The sequence below is a fragment of the Arachis hypogaea genome, chromosome 11 (assembly GCF_003086295.3).
Source record: "Arachis hypogaea cultivar Tifrunner chromosome 11, arahy.Tifrunner.gnm2.J5K5, whole genome shotgun sequence".
Lineage (NCBI taxonomy): Eukaryota > Viridiplantae > Streptophyta > Magnoliopsida > Fabales > Fabaceae > Arachis > Arachis hypogaea.
In genome coordinates this window covers 17,026,447-17,050,490 of record NC_092046.1, presented here as the reverse complement: position 1 = coordinate 17,050,490, position 24,044 = coordinate 17,026,447, and the positions used below count along the sequence as shown (strand labels likewise).

General features: G+C 28.2%; 1 protein-coding gene and 2 long non-coding RNA genes across 3 annotated transcripts; 2 read left to right on the top strand and 1 right to left on the bottom strand.

Moving 5' to 3' along the window:
* Window positions 1-2,639: 2,639 nt before the first annotated feature.
* Window positions 2,640-4,280, top strand: LOC114924767 (uncharacterized). The gene is made up of 2 exons (XR_003812197.2): window positions 2,640-3,192; window positions 3,608-4,280. It is a non-coding gene; the product is annotated as an uncharacterized lncRNA (long non-coding RNA).
* A 4,474-nt stretch (window positions 4,281-8,754) lies between these two features.
* On the bottom strand, window positions 8,755-22,493 carry LOC112720426 (probable disease resistance protein At5g66900). The gene is made up of 5 exons (XM_025771370.3): window positions 21,540-22,493; window positions 14,878-15,296; window positions 13,554-13,915; window positions 11,082-11,356; window positions 8,755-9,861 (listed from the first exon to the last, which is right to left on the bottom strand). The coding sequence occupies exons 1-5, from the start codon at window positions 22,198-22,200 to the stop codon at window positions 9,035-9,037; spliced, it is 2,544 nt and encodes an 847-aa protein (XP_025627155.1). The 5' UTR covers window positions 22,201-22,493; the 3' UTR covers window positions 8,755-9,034.
* Window positions 11,628-13,268, top strand: LOC114924766 (uncharacterized). The gene is made up of 2 exons (XR_003812196.2): window positions 11,628-12,180; window positions 12,596-13,268. It is a non-coding gene; the product is annotated as an uncharacterized lncRNA (long non-coding RNA).
* Window positions 22,494-24,044: the final 1,551 nt, after the last annotated feature.

Sequence of the window (24,044 nt, the reverse complement as noted above, 5' to 3'; positions counted from 1 at the left end):
AAAAGTTGAAAAATAATGGAAGTCACCTCAATCTCTAGCGATGCCTTAAAGAAAATGCACAAATTCGCATTAAAATGTAGCATAAAGAATTGAAAGGAAAATGGACTATACATATGTATGACCTTTTTATGTTTTTCGTTGTTTTTTCCCCTTAAAACTGCTTCTATGCCACCTTTTTCCTCTTATTCTTATGCTTGTGAAACCAATAACATAGTCCTTTCACAACCAAGACAAGATCTTCACTTTCATTAGTATCATTACATACTTATAATCTAAATCACAATCACAAAAGTTGCAAATGTTTTGCAGCACAAACAAAAATTCTAGAAAACTAAAAAAAAAAAAAAAACTAAATAAAATGAGGAGTCACCTATTTTTTTGGCATAAGAAAGAAAAAATTAGGAAAGAAACATGAAGGATTTTAAGTACCTCATTCCTGTTTGAGTGCAGAAAACAAACTCTCTTACCTGCACTAATTCAAGAGAGGAATCCTAGGTCAAGAGAGTTACACATTCCAATGATACAATGTTTTGAATGAAAAACTAAATAAAGAAATATAGGACAATAATAACACATGAGACCTACTTCAGTAACTAAAAACTTCATAATATATTTAGCTGTTGGACTCACTTTTTTTTAGTAACAACATTCATCTTTACGAATTCTCCATCTTTGTTTAGCTTTCTATACTTTACTGGAAGTTGCTCATCTCCAATGTATCTAAATATAATACAAAAAATTAAAATCAGATACACAAACATAATTTTTTGCACGTTGCATCGATTGTGGGATTAAATCTCCTTTTATTATGTTAATGTTTAATCTTGATTTCAAATATAGGAAATCGAATGCCTAAGATCATTATGAAACTAACTTTTAAATCATGACCATTTTAAATTTTTTTTCAAGATTGCTTTTAAAGTTTGATGGAACAGAAAATATACCATAAGTAAATTGAACATCAAAAAAGGAGATCCCAACATCAGAAAACAAATGCTCATAATCCATGTATATATTCTTCTTTGTCTATAGTTTAAAATATGAAAAAAGTAAAAGTAATAATTTTTAGAATAATAGAGCATGGCTTTTTCAACAACCAAACAAATTTTTAGAATAATAGAGCATGGCTCTTGAAAAGAATTTTTAATTTGTATATATGATACTTCATATCAGATTTAAAGCATTATTTTAATTATTAATTATCGGGGTACATTATAGATGGACGAAAAAAATTATTAAAAGAAATTCTATCGCCGAAATTACCGTCAAAATATACCGACGACAACAACCCAGCTCATTTTTCAAAAAAAAATTAGAAAAATATTTTCGTCGGTTTTTACCGTCAGATTAATCTACTTATTTGCTGGTAAAGTGGCACGAAACCATATGCTTTAACGCCAATGTTATTGTCGAAAATTTTTTTACGGTAAGTTACAACAGATTTTATTTTCTTGATATCCATATTCCGCTGTTAAATCCGACACAAATTACCGTTGGATGCATAAATTTGACGGTAATTTATTACCGACGAGATTTATCCCATCGAATAAATTCTGACGCAAAATTCGACAATAAATCATGTACTATTTTATTTGTTTTTCTAATGATACTCAATATTTTTCTTGTAGCGATCTAAAAAAAAGTTGTCAGTTTAATTGATAATTTTGAGAATTCTTCATCTACTTGGCTTATACTATGAGTCCAAGAACTCATTAGTATTTCATTATAATTTGATTTAATAGTGATTTTTAGTCATGAGAAGATTTAAGGACGATGGAATATATTTTTAGGTTAGATTAGTGTAATCTGAATTTTACTTAAAAAAGTGATGATAATATCTAAAGTTTTTAGATTGATGGATATCCAATTTGAATAAAGACTTTGCCTAAAAAGACTTGCGAAAATTAAAAAAATTGCACAAGATACATTAAACTTTATACATACCTTAAAATTTCAAATCAATAATAATTATGATATTAAAGTACTTTGATTGTTATACTAATAATATTTGTGTGAATGCACGAAATAAACAACATAACTTTAAAGGATATTTTCATCTTTTTAAATTAAGAAAAAAGTTATATTTATTTATTTTTTAAATCAAAATCAAATTTTTAATACAACTAATCAAACTTAATATTTGAAGGGTGTTCAAATAATTTTAAACAAATCCTAGATTTAACTTTTTGAAATTAACTAAATGAGTATTTTACTCTTATTAAATCAAAGTCATATATACTTCTGCTTTCTAATACAATTAAACAACTTCAACTCATCAAAAAGTTATTTTAGTTAATCTTTTATGATGAATCCTTTTTATTTTGGTTTTTTAAATATCATTTTGAGGGTATTTTAGTGTCTTTAAATCAAATTCATATTCTAAATTTATAATATGATTAACAACCTAAATTTTAAAGAGGCCATTTAATCTTTTCAAACTAATTACAAAGGTATTTTATTTTAGTCTTTCTAAGATCAATTCAAGATTTTAATATAATTAAACGACCTTAACATGATACCATGGTTCTGAAAACCGGACCGGACCGGCCGGTTCAACCGGAAAAACCAGGAACCGGTCACCTAACCGGTCCGGGTAACACTAATAACCGCCTGGCAAAAAACCGGCCAAAAACCGGTCGAACCGGCGGTTAACCGGCGAACCGGAAGAACCGTCCGGTTTTTTTGCGGTTCAATGGTTTGCGAATTCATAAGCCAAACGACGTCGTTTTGGCATTTTTTTAAAAAAAAAAAAAAAGAAAAACGCTCGCGACTAACCCTAATCTGATACCCCCCCTTTCTTTCCCCTTTCTTCCCCAGTTCCCTTTCCCCACAGTGTCCATAGCCACCCACAGCCACAGCCTCTCACCCTCTTCAGCCTCTTCATCACCGTCTCACCCTCTTCAGCCACTCAGTTTCTCTCACCCTCTCACCCTCCGACAGGCCACAGCCACTCATCGCCGTCGCACCTCTCTTCCATCGCCGTCGCAGAGCTCCGGTCCTCCATCGTAGTCCCCCAGCTCGCCACCTCCACCGTCGCACCTCTCCTCCATCGCCGTCGCCCAGCTTCCCACCTCCACCGTCGTCGCCCAGCTCTCCACCTCCACTGTCGTCGCCGAGCTCTCCTCCATCACCGTCGCCCAGCTCCCCACCTCCACCGTCATCGCCCAACTCTCCACCTCGCCCAGCTCGCCGGTAATACTCTTCCTTCCACCTCCGTTCATGGTTCTGTTCTTGTTCCTGTTCTTCTCTATCACAGAAAACATGTTGCTCTCTGTTCATGTTCGTTGGTGTATTCTGTTTATTCATGGTATTTGGTTGATCATGTTCTGATTCTGATTCTGATTCTGTTCATGTTCCTGTGAATTCTGTTTACTCTGTTCATGTTTTGATTCTGTTCATGGTTTATTTCTGTATGCACAAAGTGGTGTACTCTGTTTATTCATGGTATTTGGTTGATCACCACCTTGGTGATTTGCTTATGTAGTAGGTGCTAGCCTGCTAGGTGGGTTTGAAAGAGTTTGTACTTGAAATTAGATCAGTGGTTTGGTTAATAGTGGAGGACATGGTCCTGGAATTAGAACTTACACTAATGCTGATTTCTTTCAAGGGCTTGATGAATCACAAGAAAGCCAGGAAATAAGAGACTCAGAAGCCATACTGCAGATGTTGAGGAAAACTATTTAGTTACCTCAGAGTGCTGAATTGCATTGGCACTAAAACAGGTACGAATGTCTAACTTTCTAATTGTAAAGAGTAAAACTTATCTCAGCTAATGCACATGCACCTGGTGCTTTGTTAACCATTACTGTCTAAATATTAATCAATGGCAGAAGGGAGCTTTATCAAACATAAATTGTGTCATAATTGTGCTTATAACTCAAATAAATCTACGTACGGTAATAAATCTACACTCGCCGATGATTCATAATCCAAGTACTCTAGATTGGTAAGCCTAATCATATCCTTATGTTATTTGATCCTGTTAATGTATTAAGAGGTTAATCATATTGTCTCATCAGGTGGTTTTCCTTGTCTTTGATCCTGTTAATGATAATTATGATTTTTGATGAGTTGCACCTTTGATTAGTTGAAAATTTGCTAGTAATTGTATCTTTTGAATGTAGAACACTATGGGTTTGTCATTATGTACGTTTTATTTTTTGTTTAGTTATAAACTTTGATGTTTGAAGTTGTTTGTGAACCTCTAATCTTAAGTAATGGATAATTTATTATGTAAAATATTAAATTTTATTAAGTTATAAATTATTGAATTTTATTAAGTTTAATAATTTTATTTAATATTTAATTAAACCGGTTGAACCCCGGTTCAACCTCGGTCGAACCAGTGAACCATTGAACCAGTGACCTCACCGGTTTATTGACCGGTCCGGTTCTCGCAACCTTGCATGATACAATCAAACGATCTTAATTAATCTTATTAATTAGGATCTTTTAGTCTTTTTAAAATAGATCCTAACAAGATATTTTAGTTTTATTTTTTAAATTAACAAAATAAAAGAAAATTTTAGTATTTTAATATTAAATTCAAATGTTTGGTTTCTGATATAATCAAATAATCTTTATTAATAATCTTATAAGAGTATTTTAATCTTTTTTCAAATTAATCATAAAAAAATATTTTAGTCTTTATTTTAAAAATTAACCATAGAAGTACTTTAGTCTTTTAAAATTAATTATAAAAGGATATTTTGATCCCTTAAAATGAACTCTGATATTCTGTGGGTATAGTGCATAGTTCATATGAAAAGTGCAATAATCACAGTTCTTGTTTTTTTTTTTAAATCAAAATCATTAACAGTTTAACTAAGACCTACTGTGGAAGTTAATAAAATAATTAATAACTACATTTACACCGAAGCAATGTGCAGAGAAACTAAGATTATAAATTTTGTGTTTTTAGTTTTTTAGATAATTAAAATAATAAATACATTTTTATTTTATAATTAATTATAAGATAATTTATATAACTCTTAAAATAAAGAATTATATCGTAATAAATTCTATGTTAATATAATAAAAACTGATTTAGCAATCTATATTTTATATATATATATTGAAGTATTTGCTTTAGTAAATATTTAAATTTGTAAATTGTATTTTTCTTTTTTGCACAGTCACATAAAAACAAAATTCGTCATATGTAATTTTTTTTTTTTGCACAGTCATATAATAACAAAGTTCGTTATATGTAATTTATTTAGCTATTTTTTTAGTATTATGGCATTAGATTATTTTATACAAATAGTATTAAACAAACTTATAAAGTAAATATAAATATTGGTCTATTTGCTAAATGATGCTCTATATTGTAATTTTGATCTTGTACTAAAGTTAAAAATGGTTGAAGAATTTTTTGACAATTTGTGGAAGAGATTATGAGATAGATAAAATATATAATACTGTAATAATAATAAGAGTATTGTTGATTATATATTTAAGTAGACGTTAATAATATGCAATTTGAATATTTATAACTGAAAATTATTATTATATTATTTATAATTTTAATATAGATATTAATTGTATTTAACCGTTATTTTATAATTAAAATACTTAATGATTCATAGTAAATTCAATTAATTAAGAGTATTGATTAATGAAATATTTTTTTGAATAAAAGAAGAATTTATAATGTCACATATTTATAGAATAATGAAAAGAAAAATTTTTTAGTGATTACCACCTATTCAAAATAGCTGATAAAAAGTAACTATATAATATATAAGCTTATAAAATAATTTAGTTTTAATTTTTATATAATAAAAATAGATAAATATATATGAATCTATAATTACTAACTGGAAATGGTGATTTGAAATAAGAATGGAATGCTTATAAGTTATCACATATGCAGACTACAAAGATGAAGTGAGGCATCATTGGCAGGCCGCCACCAACCATTTTACGAGCAAGTGCAACTACTTGTGCTCTTCTTGATCCAATTGTCAAATTATCTCGAAGACCCATGCTAGAATTATAATGTGCAGCAGTAGAGAAATTAAAGTTAAGTAAAATAAAATAAGGATTTTGCATATTCTTTAAAGAATTATTTTATAACCAGTCATATATAAATGTATGTACAGGCTGTACAGCAGTTTGTCCAGAGAGTTGGCATTTTATTTTGGTGAACCATACTTTTAAAATGCACTTACAGCTGCAGCTATAATTATTTTATCAAAGTAACTGAAGAAATTTGCAAATATAACTCAGATATATTGATATAGAAAACGAAAATTAGAAAATAAATTAACCAAAGCCAAGATTAAAGCAAAGCAAGGGGAGATGAGAAGAAAAGAATGGCAGCGAAGTGGTGGATCAGGACTTGCAGTGCAGAGAAGAAGTGGTCGCGTTGTGGTGTGATGGAAGCATCATGGTGCTGGTGCTACGGTGATGGGCAGAATGAGAAGAAGAGTTTGGTGGCGCAGTTGAGAATAGGGGACGGCGGCACAATAGCAAAGAGTAGAAGCCCGTGCAGATAGCAAAAAGAGTTTTTGACGTTTTTAAATAATTTAAAAGAAGAGACCAAGATTCGAACTTCCGGATCTAAAACTCTAATACCATATTTTAAAACCACTCATCCCAAAAGCATAATTTGACAGGATGATGTAACACTAATAACCATATCTCTAATACTTTCTAAACTTTCATTGTGCACATTGTATGCTTAGGTCATTGGTTCCCTATAGATATTTGTGTTGATAACAAAATTTAAGAATATTTTAATTGGCTATAACAAAATTTAGGTGTATTTTTGGTATTTATTCAAATATTAGTTATAAAAATATTTTAATCTTTTAATGTAAAATTAAAATTCCTATTTTTTAAGCCGATCAAATAATTTTTATTAATTATATAAGTATTTTAATATTTTTAAATTTAACATTGAAAAGTTAATTTAATTTTTATTTTTTTAAAAATACATTACAAAGATATTTTAAAATTCTTAAAAATAAATAGTTAAATACTAAAAGAACATTTAACCCCTTACAATGAATTGTGTCGATATTTTAATTTTAAAATTCAATTCAAATTTTAATTCTTAAAACAATTAAACAATATTTAACTAAAAAAATGTAGTGTAGTTTTTCTAAAACCGAATCTTAAAAGGTTATTTTTTCAAAACATTAAAAAATTATTTTAGTCTTTTTGCAAATACTATTCAAAAAGATATTTTCAGTTTTTCATAGTTAATTAAATTGACTTTCATATAGAAGAATATATAAATGTTAGAATTTAAAATATTTATTTGATTATTTACTGTGATATAATATTAAATTGACATATTTTTATCTTTAAATAGTGTCAACTAAAATGAGCTTTTCTCTATATTATTATTATTATTATTTTATCAAAGATAAGAGACTCGAACTCGCAACTTTTTAATTGAGAATGGGAAGACTATGAGTATGTTTGGGAAGCTTTAAAAGTAACTTTTTTTAGTTTTTGAGTTTTGACTTATGAAAAGTAGTAGTATTAATGTCTGGTGCAATTTTCAAAACCAAATTGCAGCTTTCTAAGAAGCTATTTAGGAGCTTACAGATAAGTTAGAAAAATGATTCCTCTCATAATACTACTATTTTTTATCACATTTTTATAAAATAAACACTTTTAAAACTAAAAACCCAAACACAAAATAACTTATTTATAAGTTACTTTTAATATAGTCATTTATTACTTAAGTTATTTTTTCAAAAGTAACTTAATTAAGTTGTTTTCCAAACTGAATCTATGTCATTTGAGGTATAACTCATTGATTATTATTATTATTATTATTATTATTATTATTATTATTATTATTATTATTATTATTATTATTATTATTATTATTATTATTATTATTATCATCATATATATACAAAAAAATATTAAAAAATTATCAAAATTTATTATTTTTAATTATTACTTTTAATTATTAATTTAATTTTTTTAGTCTAATAATTTAATAATATATTTTAGTCTATATTTTTAAATATTAACGATTAATTAATAGTTAAAAATAATAAATTATGATCTTATATTATTAGAGATGGCAAAACTTTCTAAAAAGTGAGAATCCCACAAATGAAGACCCCAAGACAAAATTTTTTTTTTATAAAAATAGGGATAGTTTCCCGAAACAGGTACAAAAATTCTTGTCCCGTTAATCTCTAAATTATTAAATTTATTTAATTATTTTAATAATTTATTTTTAATATAAATTTTTTCGTCATTTTACATAATAATATATATATATATATATATATATATATATATTAAAAATGTCTTTTTTTTTATTTTTCATAACACTAATAGTGTGTTATCCTAAATTTTTTATTTTTATTTTTTGTAATTATGGTGTGTGATTTTATATTTTAAATTTATAATCTTTGATAATATTTTATTTATATGTTGTAATAATATTTTATAATTTTTAAATTTTTTATTTAAAATTTTTATATAAATTATTAATATAAAGAGATGAGAAATGGTTCAGCAGAAAATTCCTATGAAAAATGGAGATAGGAGGCAATCAGGGTGAGAACAGAGAGTATGGGAGCAAAAACGGGAAGCAAGAAGGCATCTTCCGCCTCGCCCTGCCCGTTGCCATCCCTATACACATCATTCCTCATGTATATGATGGCCCTCTATCATTGATAAAGGACTTTATTTATTTATTTCCGCCTTTGCCAAGGCTTACTTAAATTATCAAATATCGTATTTACCCGCCGTAGTCTTCATTATCCCTTCCGAACAATTTAAAATCTGCACCTTATTAAAACCATCAACCATATAAAAGCCAGGTTATAATAATCCAGAGAGCAAGGCCGTACCAAATTCAAAGGGTTTCGATCTATATATAACCTCCCATTCCTTGCTGTATAGGAATGAAGATTCTATAGTAGTGCCTATTACAATACAGTAAGTTCTTGAACTTTCAACAACCTTCTCTCATTTTTCATAACTGGAAGAACTTCGCCACCATTATTAATGCTGGCAAAGCTTTCTCTTATTCCGAGTTTCAACGAAACATACATTAGCAATAGCTAACTGTGTGAAGCCAATTTAAGTTAACATCAACTTGAGGCACCTCTATCCTTAGATTAGGAATCAATGTTATGAAAGCTTCCCATAAAGTAGCTGTTTCTTCGTCACATGTCACCTTCAAATTCTCAAGATTCGAGACTAAAGACGGCAACTCGCAGTTCGCGCAACTCGTCATGTACAGCTTCCTTAGACCAGACAGATTACTAATTTCTTCAGGTAAATTTGGAAGGCTTATGCAGTTGGATATGTCCAGAAGTCGCAGATTCGAAAGCATTCCAATGGATTCTGGTAATCCTTGCAAATCAGTGCAAGAATTGAGCCTCAAGATTTCCAAATTCTTCAGATTTCCAATTTCTTTCGGCAATGAACAGAGCTTGTGGCAATTAGTGACACAGAGCTTCTTCAGCGACGGAATTTCGCAGATTCCATTAGGCAAGCCAACCATATCTTTGCTGTAATCAATGTTCAACTCTACTAGATTTGGACATGCTTCTGAAAATTTGAAGTTACCAAATTCGAAAGCATGACTTGTATGACACATGTAGAGGGATAGTTTCCTTAGACTCTTTAACTGGCCAAAGGAAGGAACAGAAATTCTCTCTAGTCTTATTCTTTTCAGGCTTGGTAAGGAATCAAGTAGCTTGAAATTGTTGAGCTCAGAAGGATAGAAGCCATAATTTGTTACTATGAGAACTTTCAGTTTACTCATTTTCTCCATGAACATTGGAAAAGAGAAGAACTTAGCTCGAAGATGGAAAATCAGAACTTCAACGTCAGCCGTTTGCATATTGGACCAATAAGAAGGCCAAGTTTCATCTGAAAATGCAACCCATGATTTGTGAATTAAGTGTTTTTAAATATTCAAAAAAGGGAGCTACTCAAATGAAGATGCAAAAAACATCTTTTTATGAAGATGCTTTGTATAAAAGTGTGATTTATTGATTTGGCCACACTTCAAATAAAAACAACACTTTTATAACATATCAAAATCTAACCCTACACTCCATCATCTAAGGGTCAAAAAGAAAAATCATCACATGAAGACAATTATAATATCTTCATGGGAGTACCCACCAAAAAAAATTCTTACTTTATAGACACATCCAAAAGATTTAGATTTTAACAAAATAAACTCTAAAAAATATTAACAACAAAATGATTCTTACAAGATATATTTTATTAGACAAAATGACCAAACATTGTAGTCAACAATTAATTTACTCAGTGAACCATCAATTATTTATCCAGAAGTATATTAGTAATTTTATAAATAATTGACACTTAACTGATCAAATTAACTATTTACCAAATATTTAGATTATTTTGTGGAATAAAATATATCTTTTAAGGATTATTTTATCGTTACTATTTTTTGGAGTTTATTTTATCAAAATCTAAATATTTTAGGTAAAAAAATGACTATTTAATATATATATATATATATATATACTCTTCATTGCACAACACATACTAAGATGATGAGTATTAATATGAACATATTATGAGAAATTATAAAAAACTAATTTTTAATTAATTTATATTAACTAATTTTAGTATTTAGATTTATGATTTAAAATTTAGAGTTAAATATATATTATGTAAGGTCTAGAATGTAAGATAAATAAAATAATTAATATTGGTAGAAAAAAATTAATTACCTAACATTATTCATATATAAAATTAAAAAATCATGAGATAAAAGTAATTGAATTTGAAAACAAACTTAACTTGGTGAATCATAATTGGTTAAAATATCATATATAGACATTTAAAATATTATTTTTAGGAAAGTATTATAATACTTATATAACTATAAGGTTGTGATATTTTTAATAAAATAAAAAAGAATAAAAACAAATCTCACACCACTAATTATATATTCATGCTTTTTTTTTTTTATCAAAGATAGGAGACTCAAACCCGCAACCTTTTAATTGAGTATGGCTGTATGGGGAGAGACTATGCCATTTGAAATATAACTCATTGGCATATATTCATGCTTCTTAGTTTTGAAAGAAAGGTGTAGAATAACTAACCAATTGTTATTGACAAAGTGCGTGCATGGATTTGTTGCGGCATCTGTTTATTAATACACCATCTCAAACATTTTGAAAAGATTTCAGCAATGATGCCTCGCTGCTTCTCCCCAAGCCCAAATTCGCCATTCTGTTCGTTCATGCCAATGCTCATTCTGTGTCTATGTTCTGTTGCTTCTTGATTGTCCTCATAAATTGCAAGTTCTCTTAGAAGATCATGCACCACGATGAAGTGGTTGTTGTAGTAATAGTTTTCAACGTCGCAAGCATTTTTCCTGGTTGAGAAATGAACAGAAACAAATATTTTAGAGACACAAAATCCTTTATATGATTCAAACGTATACTATTGTTAACAAGCAATGCTAAAGAATATCGTGATAGCTAAATTTTAAATACTAAATTATAAATTGACATATTAGTTATTGTCATGGTTCTGAAAACCGGACCGGACCGGCCGGTTCAACCGGAAAAACCAGGAACCGGTCACCTAACCGGTCCGGGTAACACTAATAACCGCCTGGCAAAAAACCGGCCAAAAACCGGTCGAACCGGCGGTTAACCGGCGAACCGGAAGAACCGTCCGGTTTTTTTGCGGTTCAATGGTTTGCGAATTCATAAGCCAAACGACGTCGTTTTGGCATTTTTTTAAAAAAAAAAAAAAAGAAAAACGCTCGCGACTAACCCTAATCTGATACCCCCCCTTTCTTTCCCCTTTCTTCCCCAGTTCCCTTTCCCCACAGTGTCCATAGCCACCCACAGCCACAGCCTCTCACCCTCTTCAGCCTCTTCATCACCGTCTCACCCTCTTCAGCCACTCAGTTTCTCTCACCCTCTCACCCTCCGACAGGCCACAGCCACTCATCGCCGTCGCACCTCTCTTCCATCGCCGTCGCAGAGCTCCGGTCCTCCATCGTAGTCCCCCAGCTCGCCACCTCCACCGTCGCACCTCTCCTCCATCGCCGTCGCCCAGCTTCCCACCTCCACCGTCGTCGCCCAGCTCTCCACCTCCACTGTCGTCGCCGAGCTCTCCTCCATCACCGTCGCCCAGCTCCCCACCTCCACCGTCATCGCCCAACTCTCCACCTCGCCCAGCTCGCCGGTAATACTCTTCCTTCCACCTCCGTTCATGGTTCTGTTCTTGTTCCTGTTCTTCTCTATCACAGAAAACATGTTGCTCTCTGTTCATGTTCGTTGGTGTATTCTGTTTATTCATGGTATTTGGTTGATCATGTTCTGATTCTGATTCTGATTCTGTTCATGTTCCTGTGAATTCTGTTTACTCTGTTCATGTTTTGATTCTGTTCATGGTTTATTTCTGTATGCACAAAGTGGTGTACTCTGTTTATTCATGGTATTTGGTTGATCACCACCTTGGTGATTTGCTTATGTAGTAGGTGCTAGCCTGCTAGGTGGGTTTGAAAGAGTTTGTACTTGAAATTAGATCAGTGGTTTGGTTAATAGTGGAGGACATGGTCCTGGAATTAGAACTTACACTAATGCTGATTTCTTTCAAGGGCTTGATGAATCACAAGAAAGCCAGGAAATAAGAGACTCAGAAGCCATACTGCAGATGTTGAGGAAAACTATTTAGTTACCTCAGAGTGCTGAATTGCATTGGCACTAAAACAGGTACGAATGTCTAACTTTCTAATTGTAAAGAGTAAAACTTATCTCAGCTAATGCACATGCACCTGGTGCTTTGTTAACCATTACTGTCTAAATATTAATCAATGGCAGAAGGGAGCTTTATCAAACATAAATTGTGTCATAATTGTGCTTATAACTCAAATAAATCTACGTACGGTAATAAATCTACACTCGCCGATGATTCATAATCCAAGTACTCTAGATTGGTAAGCCTAATCATATCCTTATGTTATTTGATCCTGTTAATGTATTAAGAGGTTAATCATATTGTCTCATCAGGTGGTTTTCCTTGTCTTTGATCCTGTTAATGATAATTATGATTTTTGATGAGTTGCACCTTTGATTAGTTGAAAATTTGCTAGTAATTGTATCTTTTGAATGTAGAACACTATGGGTTTGTCATTATGTACGTTTTATTTTTTGTTTAGTTATAAACTTTGATGTTTGAAGTTGTTTGTGAACCTCTAATCTTAAGTAATGGATAATTTATTATGTAAAATATTAAATTTTATTAAGTTATAAATTATTGAATTTTATTAAGTTTAATAATTTTATTTAATATTTAATTAAACCGGTTGAACCCCGGTTCAACCTCGGTCGAACCAGTGAACCATTGAACCAGTGACCTCACCGGTTTATTGACCGGTCCGGTTCTCGCAACCTTGGTTATTGTCTTACATGTATGTATTTTGTTAAAAAAATAACTAAATTATATGTCATTTGTTTATTTTTTTTCTCTAATATAAAATTCCCACTCTGGAGCAATCACCCTATTCACCGTGCCATAAAATTTATATAAACTGGATTGAAGAATTTAATTTGTACCTTGAAACTAAGACATTAGCCAAATTCATAGAGTTTAATGTGTTGATAATAGTCATTGCCTCTATGCCATCATCATCCATTCCATACAACTCAGTCCATATATCCAAGAGAACAGTAACAGGGATTCTTTGATCTTCGGGAAATAGCCCTAGGTCCATGAAGCACTCCTTTATGATAGGCTTATCCTCTAAAATTTCCAAAATATTTTCGAGGCATTTTAGTAATTCCTCACTCGAATCAAATATAAAACGACCCTGTGACAATTTCTCTACCATCTTGAGCCAAAATTCATAAGGTTGAGTTCTTATTGATCTACCAATCACAGTAATCGCAAGAGGTGAACCCTTGCAACCTCTTACAACCTGCATTTTCAGTGCAAGAAAATTTAATTAGTAACTAACAAGACATGAATCAAGCACCTTAAGAAGCAAGTAATCTGCCAATCACCATGGTCTTTTTTAGAAAGCTCAAAATTAACAACTCACATTTAAGCCTCTATTACTATCAACTATGGTAGGTATAAATTAAAATTATTTAGCCACCAGAATAGAATATATATTAGAATACAAAATACACATTAAAAATAAATTTAACTACTATATATATTTATACACAAATATATAGTGACTGATTTTAGTAGTTAATTTTAATATATGAATAGTATTTTTTATTATCATTAATTAATTACTAATTACTATAAATTACTATTAATAAAAATGATTTAATAAATAAATATTTTATTTGGTATCCAACTTTTATTCATAAAACACCTTAACCATTACTCAATATATCTAAACACATATTATATCAAAATATATTAGATTTGAATGCACTATAACCTTAAAAGTTTAATTTTGATGCACTATAAGTGTAAAACGTTTAATACAGTTATTCAATCATATCGATTTTTTATGACTACTCACACGGTTAATGAAAAATGTAGTTATTTTTGCTGAGATAATGTTAAAATTGTTTTATAATAACATTGCATCAAAATTAAATTTTAATCTTAAAGTCACAAAAATATTAAAACAGAAAGAGTACTGTTTATTAGTAAATGTAATTATAGGGAAAAATGGGAAAGGAATGCTAATAATAAAAGGGTGTTAGCTAACTTTATTCGAGAAGCAATTACTTGTTCGTTGGTCCTACCATCTTTTGTTTTAGTGTACGTATTTGTACACAAGAATGTATTCTGATGTATATATTCAAAACTCTTCATATCTGAATATAATTTTATTTTTTCATAGAGTGAGTTGTCAATGTATTACAGCACCTAAATAAGATAAATGTTAAACTGTAGGGAGAAAGTAAGAATACTCACCTTTTGGAGAATATCTTCATCATTTTGGAAAATTGAGTAGTAGTTATCTTCCAATTGGGCAAAGTGACTGAAAAGTGTTAATGCATCTTCATGATTGAGTGGTTCTAAGACGATACATGGGGTGCCAAATCTAGGATATGCAACCCTTGAAGTAACCAGAATCTTGTAATCTGATGATGTTTGTATTTTGAATTTCTCAACAAGGGATTCTGAACCAGGCCAAACATCATCAAGGACCAACAACATTGGACTACTTTTTCCAATATGCCTCAGCAAAACTCCCATTCGGTTAATTGCATCTTCTTCGCTTTGAAACTCTGGCACTCGATATCCACAGTGTTCAAAGAGTCTCTCTACAATTATCTTTATCTTGAATGTTTTCGAGCATGTGATGAATAAGATATTTTCCTTGAATTTACCTAAGGAAACGAAAGAGATCTGTTTAAGAATCTTGTATATATCATCATTTCAAATTAAAATGCATATATAGCTTCATTTTTATTTAGGTGTGTAGCTAAAATTAAAGTATTGTATAATTAAATATAATATTGTATATTTAGTAATATATATAATTATAATTAGTATCTTTTAATTAAAAAATATTAATAAGTATTTGTTATATAAAAAAGTTATCTTAATTTTTATAATTATGATTAGTAGTTTTTTTAATTAAAAAATGTCAATAAATGCTTATTATATAAAAAGTTATCTTAATTCTTATAAATTTTTTTATTTTAGATTTAATAAAATACAAAAATTATCTATTTTTTAATTAGTTTATTTTATTGAGTATTATTGTAACATAAAGTTATATTTTTATGCTTCATATTATAAAAAAATGACATAAAATAACAAAAATAAATTATTCTAATAATTTTATTATATGAATTTAAAATATATTAGTAAATAAAATATATAAAATATAATCGTTTTAATGAATTTATTTAATATGCCATAATTTTATTATTTTGAGAAAAATAAATAAATTTTAAAAAAATTCATTTCATGTAAGTACTATAATATATAAAGATTTTTTTTAACACCTAATTAGATGTTGATGTTATTATAATATTAAAATATTTTTATATGATAAAAGGTGTAAAAATTAAGAAAAAAAAATTAAAAAGAGAAAAAAAGCAGTTTAAATATTTAAAATTTTGAAAATGTATTTTATTGAAAAGTGATTGAGAATAATATTTTTATTAATTTAAGGATTGTTACTAATTTTTTAGTTTAATAGTTTAATTATTTATATAAAACAATTACTCATTTTATTTTTTAAATAGAAAATAAAATTATATAATAACTTTATACGCTTAAAATTATTAATTTTTGTTCAGAAAAATTAGGGAGAAGAGCGAAACCTATGCTTGTCCTCCCTTAGATCCGTCCCATGTGTGCGAAATATGATTTTTTTTTTTTTTTTTTGTTACCAACTCTAATCAAAACTTCTACTAAAAGCATTAAACATAGCTAGGGAATAGTATTTTTAGAATATGATAATATCACTTTTAATTTTTATAATATCATTCTTTTATAATTTTTTTTGTGTTATATAAAATAAAAAAAGAGTTAAATACGATTTTGGTCCTTAACGTAGAGACTGAAAATTTATTTCATCTCCACATTTTTTTCGCTATAAAATAATCCCGAAGGTTTAGGTTAATTTTAAAATCGTCATTTTTCCCATATTTTTTATTTTATTACCAAATTATCCCTAAAAATAAAATAATAATAATAAAAAAAGAAAACGGAAAAATGGGGAGGGAAGGTCGCGCTTTGGAGGAGGGGGTGTTGTTTCCAGGGAAGATGGGGAAGGGGGAAGGGAAGGGAAGGTGGAGAATCTCCACGCTGCCGCCGCTCCTTGCCACCATTACTGCTTCTTCGCCGCTGCTCCTTTCTTCCATTGCACACACTCACACTAACGACAAGAGAGGAGAGAGCAGAGGGAGAGAGAAAGAGAAGAGAGGAACGGAACGGAACGCCACTGCAACCCGCCACCACCGCATTGCCGTTCTCGTCGCAATTCGCGGCGTTGCCACCACTGCCGCAATCCTTTCCACGCGATCCGCCACCATCACCGCAGCTCTCCTCCCCTCGCGATTCGCAGTTCACCGCCTCAGCCTGTCCTCCTTTCTGGTTGGTTTTGCTTCTGCCTGCTTCTATTTTTGCTTCTGCTTCTAGTTCTACTTTTGTTGTTGCTCTGATTCCATTATCCATTGTTATTGTTATTGTTGTTCTTTTGGTTGTTGTTGTTTGATTGTTGCTATTCTGCTTCTGCTTTCTACTTCTGCCTGTTTCTGTTTTTGCGTTTGCTTGTGCCTCTCCGCTTCTATTTCTGGTTTCTTTTGGAAAAGAAGAGGGGAGGGGTATTTTCGTCTAAAGGACAATTTTAAAATTAAGTTAAACCTTCGAGATCATTTTGTAGCGAAAAAAAGATCGAAAACAAAATAAATTTTCGACCTCTATGTTAGAGACCAAAATCGTACTTAACCCTTAAAAAAAAGAGTGATATTATTAAAATAAGAATAATATTATCATCTTTCTATCGGTATTGTAAAGCAAAAATATATACCTATATCACACTTTATTACTATGACCCTCTTTTTCTTTTTTATTTTTTTAAATTTAAGTTTAATTATTCTGCTGGTCTTTATAATTTTATTAAATTTTTAATCAAGTCTCTATACTTTTTTTTTTCAATTGGATTCCTATAGCATATTAAATTTTATAATTAAGTCCGATCCTTATCGTAACAAAAATGTTAGAGTTAATGAAATATTACGTTAAACAAAACGAATATACCACACATAAAACAAGAAAACCTCAAAGACAATATTTCCTATTTCCTAAATTACCAAAAAACTCTCGACATTCTCTCACACTAATAGAGAGAGGATGAGAAGAAGATAAATAAGAGAGGAAAAAGAAGGAGTAAAAAAAAAAGGTGGCGCCAATGGTGCCATGGTGGGAAGAAGTAAGAAGAGAGAAAGAGAATGCCACTGTCACAATCACCAGATGTCCTCTATCACCGCCACTACCACGCAAAGAGAGAAAGAGGGAGATTCAGAACGATAGAAGAAAGAGAAAGACAAAATAAGAGAGGGATTACTAAGGAAAGATCACGTTGTGAGAGAAAAAGAGAAGGGTGGATGCCACAAAATAGGGAAGTGGTGGAGGATGACGCCACTACTGCCACATCATCCCTTCCCATCTGTTGTCGCTGCTTGTGCTCACGGTCTCAAGTTCGATTTCAGATTTGACCTCCATATTACTTTGTTTTGCTTACTTCTGCTTCTGTTTTTGCTTCATCCTTCTTTTACTTCTATTTTTAAATTAGTTTTATTTACATTCACTAATTATGCTAAAAAAATTTTAGTGTTAAAAAAATTATGATTATAAATTTTGATTATGTGTTTTACTTATTATTAATTAATTATGTTATAACAAAAATTCTGTTTCTGATCATATTAAAAATTAATTATGACAAAATATTTGCTTTTAGATTTGTGTTAATAGAGAAAGTGAGGGTAAGGAAAGTGAACCTTACCTATAGAAAAAAGAGTATCATAACTTCTTTACTTTCTTATAGGTAAAAAATATGAGTAAATCAGTAAATTTATATTTCATAAATATTTTTTAACGTTTAATGTTAATAAGAACTTAATTACAAGATTTAATATGTTATAGAAATTTAATTAAAAAAAATCTAATTAAAAATTTGATAAAATTATAAAGATCGATGAAATAAATTAAATCTTAAATTTAATATGTCAATTATTTCATATTAGTCAATTCATTAAAATTAAACCAATATAATCCAAAGTTCAATAAGTGTTTACAAAAGTATATTTATAACGTTGTCAAAAAACCCCTCAAAATTCACAACAATATACAGGAGAGACTTATTAAGCCCAGGTCCCAGAGGATATATATTCCAATCTTTTGCTATTTTTTTAATACTTTATAACTATATTTTCTATTTTTCTATAAAAAATAACACAGAAAAAAGTATAGTTTATTTTATGAATAGATTACACTTTTTAAATATAATTTTAAAAAATATTGTTAAATAGGTGATTTTTTTATAGTAAATGAGGTCAAATATCACTTTAAAAAAGTACTTTAATTTAACATATCATATAACTTAATATAAAAAAATTTATAATATAAATTAGCACAAAGCATTATTTTTGCCTCAAATGTTTTGGAGTAAGTCTTAATATTATTCTATTTTTAATTTTTTTTAATTTGTGTCCCAAATAAAAGCAACTCATCAATCTTATCTCCCAGTTAACTTTATCAAAAACTATTAACATAAATGATGACATATAATCACTTTAACTAAAATAATTCAATAATACTACACTTAATCATATTAATTAAAATAATTCAATAATTAAAATAACTTCATCAATTAATTACTTTTCAACTATGCTACACTTAATCACTTTAATTTAAATCCTTCAATAATATTAATTTCTTGTGTATTTATTAATTTAAATACTTTTATTTGAATAATTTAATATTTTTGATAAATAAAATTATCTGGATTAGTTATTAAATTCTTGAATTTTTAGCTATTTATATATTCGAAATTATCTGGATAGATAATATTATATATTCTTAAATAAATAAAAATATATAATTAATATTGATATTTATGCAATATACACAATAAAATTAATTGACTATATGAAAAATAAAAAAATCTTTACTTTTTATTTTTATATAAACTTTGTATTTATAATATCTCTAACAAATGTCTTTATTAATATACTTATTATTAACAACACCCTTAATATTTTTTTAGACAGATAGTTTAAAATTTAAAATAAATTACATGAAATACTAACTTGAGGTTACAGTCAGCAAAATTTATTATTTTTGTTCAACAGTTAGTCAATAATATTTAAAAATATGAGCTAAAAATTGGTTAATAACTAAAATTACTGATAAAAAATAATAAATTCTATTGGTATTTAAATTTTTTTAACTAATATAAAAAATATTAAAAAATTAATAAAATTTATTATTTTTAGATTACAGTAATTTTGATTATTAATTTAATTTTTTTAATTTAATAATTCAATAATATACTATACTAGTAGCCTCAAGAGTGGAAATTGATAACACGTTGGGGAGGAGAGAAGCACGTTTGAGCTTCTTGAAAGCTTCACTTTTATGTTTGGCCATTTTTATTTTCCTGAACGCAGAATTGATTCTGCTTCTGAACGCACGTTTACGAGAAGCTAAAATTTGTAGCTTCTGCGTTTCACGTTCATGGTTGCTTATTGTCTTTGGAAAATTAGGTGAAAATTTTATTTCTTTTTTACCAATCCTACCCTTCATTTTCTTCTATAAAAAGGATACCACTAACTATTACCTTCACAATAATTCTTTATAGTTTTTCCTACTTCTTCATAGTTCTTAGTTACAATTTTTTTTTCATTAAAATAGTTCAAATTTATTTTAATCACTAGCAAATTAAATATTTTAATTTTTTTATTATTTTTAATACTCATTTTCATATTTAAATTTTTATGTTTTTATTGTATTTTTTACTTATATTTTTTTATTTATATGATAAATATTTTTATATTATTTGTGTAGTGTTCTGATTTCTCATGTTATGTTTTTATAAAAAAATTTTATTATTTACTATACTATTTTTTATAGATATATTTTTTATTAAATCTTTTTTTAATTTTTGTTTGACTTTGTTCATATAATTATTTATTTATTTTATTATATTTCTTTTATTCATATGACAAATGTTGTTGACCTTTTTTTAAAGATATTTTTATTATTTTTTTCATATGAATTCTTTTTTTTCTATCATTTCCTGCATTATATTTATGTTGTGTATGAAATTTTTTTATTTTTTATTTGATTTTATTCATACGAATTTTATTTACTTTTTATTGTATTTTTTTGTTGATATGATATATGTTGTTGATTTTATGGAATTTTTATTATTTCTTATCTGTATGATTTTTTTCTATTTTTTGATGTACTCTATTTTTGTTTTGTATTAATTTTTTTATTTTTTATTATGACTTTATAAAATTTGTAATTATAATTATTATATACTACGTTTATTATTAAAATTTTGTATAATATAAATTATCTATGATCATATAAAAAGGACAAAATAAATAAAAAATTAATTATAAGTAACAATAAAGCCATAAATAATGAAAATTTATAGTCCAAAATAATACTAAATTAAAGAGTACTAATAGTACTAGAAAAATTATAAAATATTTTCTTTTTGTTTGATATTATAAAATTTATAGTACTCTCTTTATTTTTTTTATTGTATTTATTTTATTTATATAATAAATATTTTTTATATTATTTTTGTTAGTATTCTGATTTTGCATACATATAAAAAAATTATTTAAATTGATGTCTCTTTTAGTAATTTTTTATCTAAAAGTGATTTTGAGTAGTATAATTCAAACAATATTTGTTTTACTATAATCAATTTTGATATAAAGATTGCCAAACATAAATCACCCAAACTTACTTTTCCTCAAAATCAATTTTACAAAATCAATTTTATATAAACTCCCGTTTGCAAACTGCAATCCAAACGCAATCTATATCATCAATCAATTCATGATACTAGCTATTAGCAAGGAGGAATAATGGCATACCTTTGACTTGTTGATCCCAACAGAGCGAGGTAGCCAAAGTGGTCTTCCCAGAACCAGCCAAGCCGGTCAAAACAATGACAGACACGCCATCCCTCTCCCTCATAACCTCCGCCTTCAATTTCCTCATTGACTCCTCCAATCCCACCGTGAACCCTCGCTTCTCTGGAACACCAAATACCCCCCTCCTTTCCGAAACACAGCCACATTTAAGCACTTCAATAATCTCTCTCAACTTCTCAAGCGTCTCATTCAAATCCTCCCTCAAAGCTTCATCAAAGTAATCACAATCATAATCATCATCATCATCATTGTTATTATTATTATTATTATTATTATTCTTTATATGCCGAACGAGCCAGGAGAAGCAATTTTCCCACAAGCGCGACCAAGAAGAGCAATTGCAATTGCATAGGCTTACACCGTCATCATCATTTTCTGTTATAAGAGCCGTGATTTGCTCTCTTTGTCGATCAAGGTGTTCGTCGTCGTAATTGTATTGCTTGATCTCGTTGAACAGAGGAGTCAACTCTGTGAGGATTACCGACCTTAGAACTCCTCTGTTCCGATTGCTCTTTCTTGCCGTTTGAAGCATTTCAAGGATGCTCTCCGATGCCTGTTGAAGTAGCGATGCAAGAACGGCAATTTGCGTTGTGTGCGCCATTATTAACGGCGATCAAGTTCAAAGTGATCAGAAAAAAAGGGTGAAGGAACTAACACAAGCTATAGGAATGCGTTAATAGAAGGAGAATTGGCAGATTGGAACTTGAATCAGGGTAATCAATATAAAAGGTTAAGCTAATCGCCTGCGGTTTAATTAATTCGAAGTTTCCTCTGACCTTTCGAGTCCCTTACGACTTTCTTTCCTCTCCGCGGTTTATAGAATGAATGTGAAAAGTACCGTTAGTAAAAAGGATCAGGGATGGCACGATAATGATTTAACAAATTAACAATGCAAATAATAACTTAATTATAAGATAAGAACTTAATTATTTATTGAATTTGTAATTTATATTATATGTATATTATTTTTATAATTTTTTATTATCAATATATAAAATGATACATGATTTAAATTAAGAAAAAAACAAAAAACTCACCAATGATTTTTTTTTTTAAATCTCACAATGATTTTTTATTTCAATTTTGTAAAAAATAAAAATCTCATCTAACTATTTTTTTATAATTTAAAAAAAAAGAAAAATAAAAATCTCATTTCAACAATTTCTAATTTTATAATTAGCCCCCATATTCTGGTAAAATTTCAAAAAATTTAATATTTTTATATTTTACAAAAAAAATCTCTCATATATAAAAAAATTTGTCACATAAAAAATTTCGAATTAAAAAATTTAATTAATTATCAATTGAAAGTATTGATTATCAATTTTTTACTATATTTATTGTCATGTTTTTGTATCGTAATGAAATTAAGGATTTGGAAACTTTTATACTTTAATAACTTAATTAGAAATTTCTAACTATAAAAATGTAATAAAAAATTTAACACACAGAATCATTGATCTATAAGGAAAATTGAAAAAGCCAGTCTAACTTTGTATTTCCCTTTGTCCTAGTATTAGTTTTGCAGGTAATATATGTAATAAAAGATTTCATTACTCTTAATGTTCTTATGTTCTTACCAATTTTAATTAAGTTTTTATATTTTTTTAATTGAATTCTTATATTATTTTTAATTTTATAATTAATTTTTTTAGTTTAAAAAATATTAGAACTAACTGATTCTTTTCATAAATTAAAGATATTTAAAATTAAAATCTTAATTAGATCTTTGACTGCATATATTTTTAAAAAAAATTGTTAATTTAAACATTTTTTATATAAGAATAACTTAATTATAAAACTAAAAATAGTGTAAAAAACCTAACTAAAAAAATATAAAGACCTAATTAAAAATTTAGTAAAATTTTAGAGACCAACAAAAAAATTAAACCATAATAAAATGACTTTTATAGTTTTCACACACCCACCGTCCACGTCCTTCTTTTATTATTGTAGCAGGTATCCACTAAAATTAATTATCAAAATCAGTTAATATATAAAATATATTAAAATATAAATAAAATATTATTTATATATATTAAAATTAATTAATGTATATTTATGTATAAATATATATTGTTTAACTCATTTTCAATGCATATTTTATATTTTAATATATATTTTATATCAGAAATTGATTTTGATGTATATCAAATATAATTAAAATATATAAAAAATATATTAAAAATAAGTTAATCTACGTATTCATAATACATATTAACTAATTTTAATAATTAATTCTAGTATACACTGAATATTTTTGTTTACCTTTACTATTTTGTTATGTTGCTCCCATTCCCGCAATATTATTCTACTTTAAAAGTAAATATCATTGTTTTCTGCAATACTTTCTAACTCAATAGACTTTAAAGATAAATACTAATATTTTTTTATGACATTTTTAAATTTAATAAGTCAAAGATTAATTCCTTGCGGATTGAAGTT

Excerpts from the sequence above, each read along its gene's own strand:
- LOC112720426 (XM_025771370.3), bottom strand. The coding sequence starts at position 22,200 with ATGGCGCACACAACGCAAATTGCCGTTCTTGCATCGCTACTTCAACAG. Across the intron at positions 15,297-21,539 it reads TTGGGATCAACAAGTCAAAG|GTAAATTCAAGGAAAATATC; the intron begins GTATGCCATTAT and ends TCGTTTCCTTAG. Across the intron at positions 9,862-11,081 it reads CACTTTGTCAATAACAATTG|ATGAAACTTGGCCTTCTTAT; the intron begins GTTAGTTATTCT and ends TTGCATTTTCAG.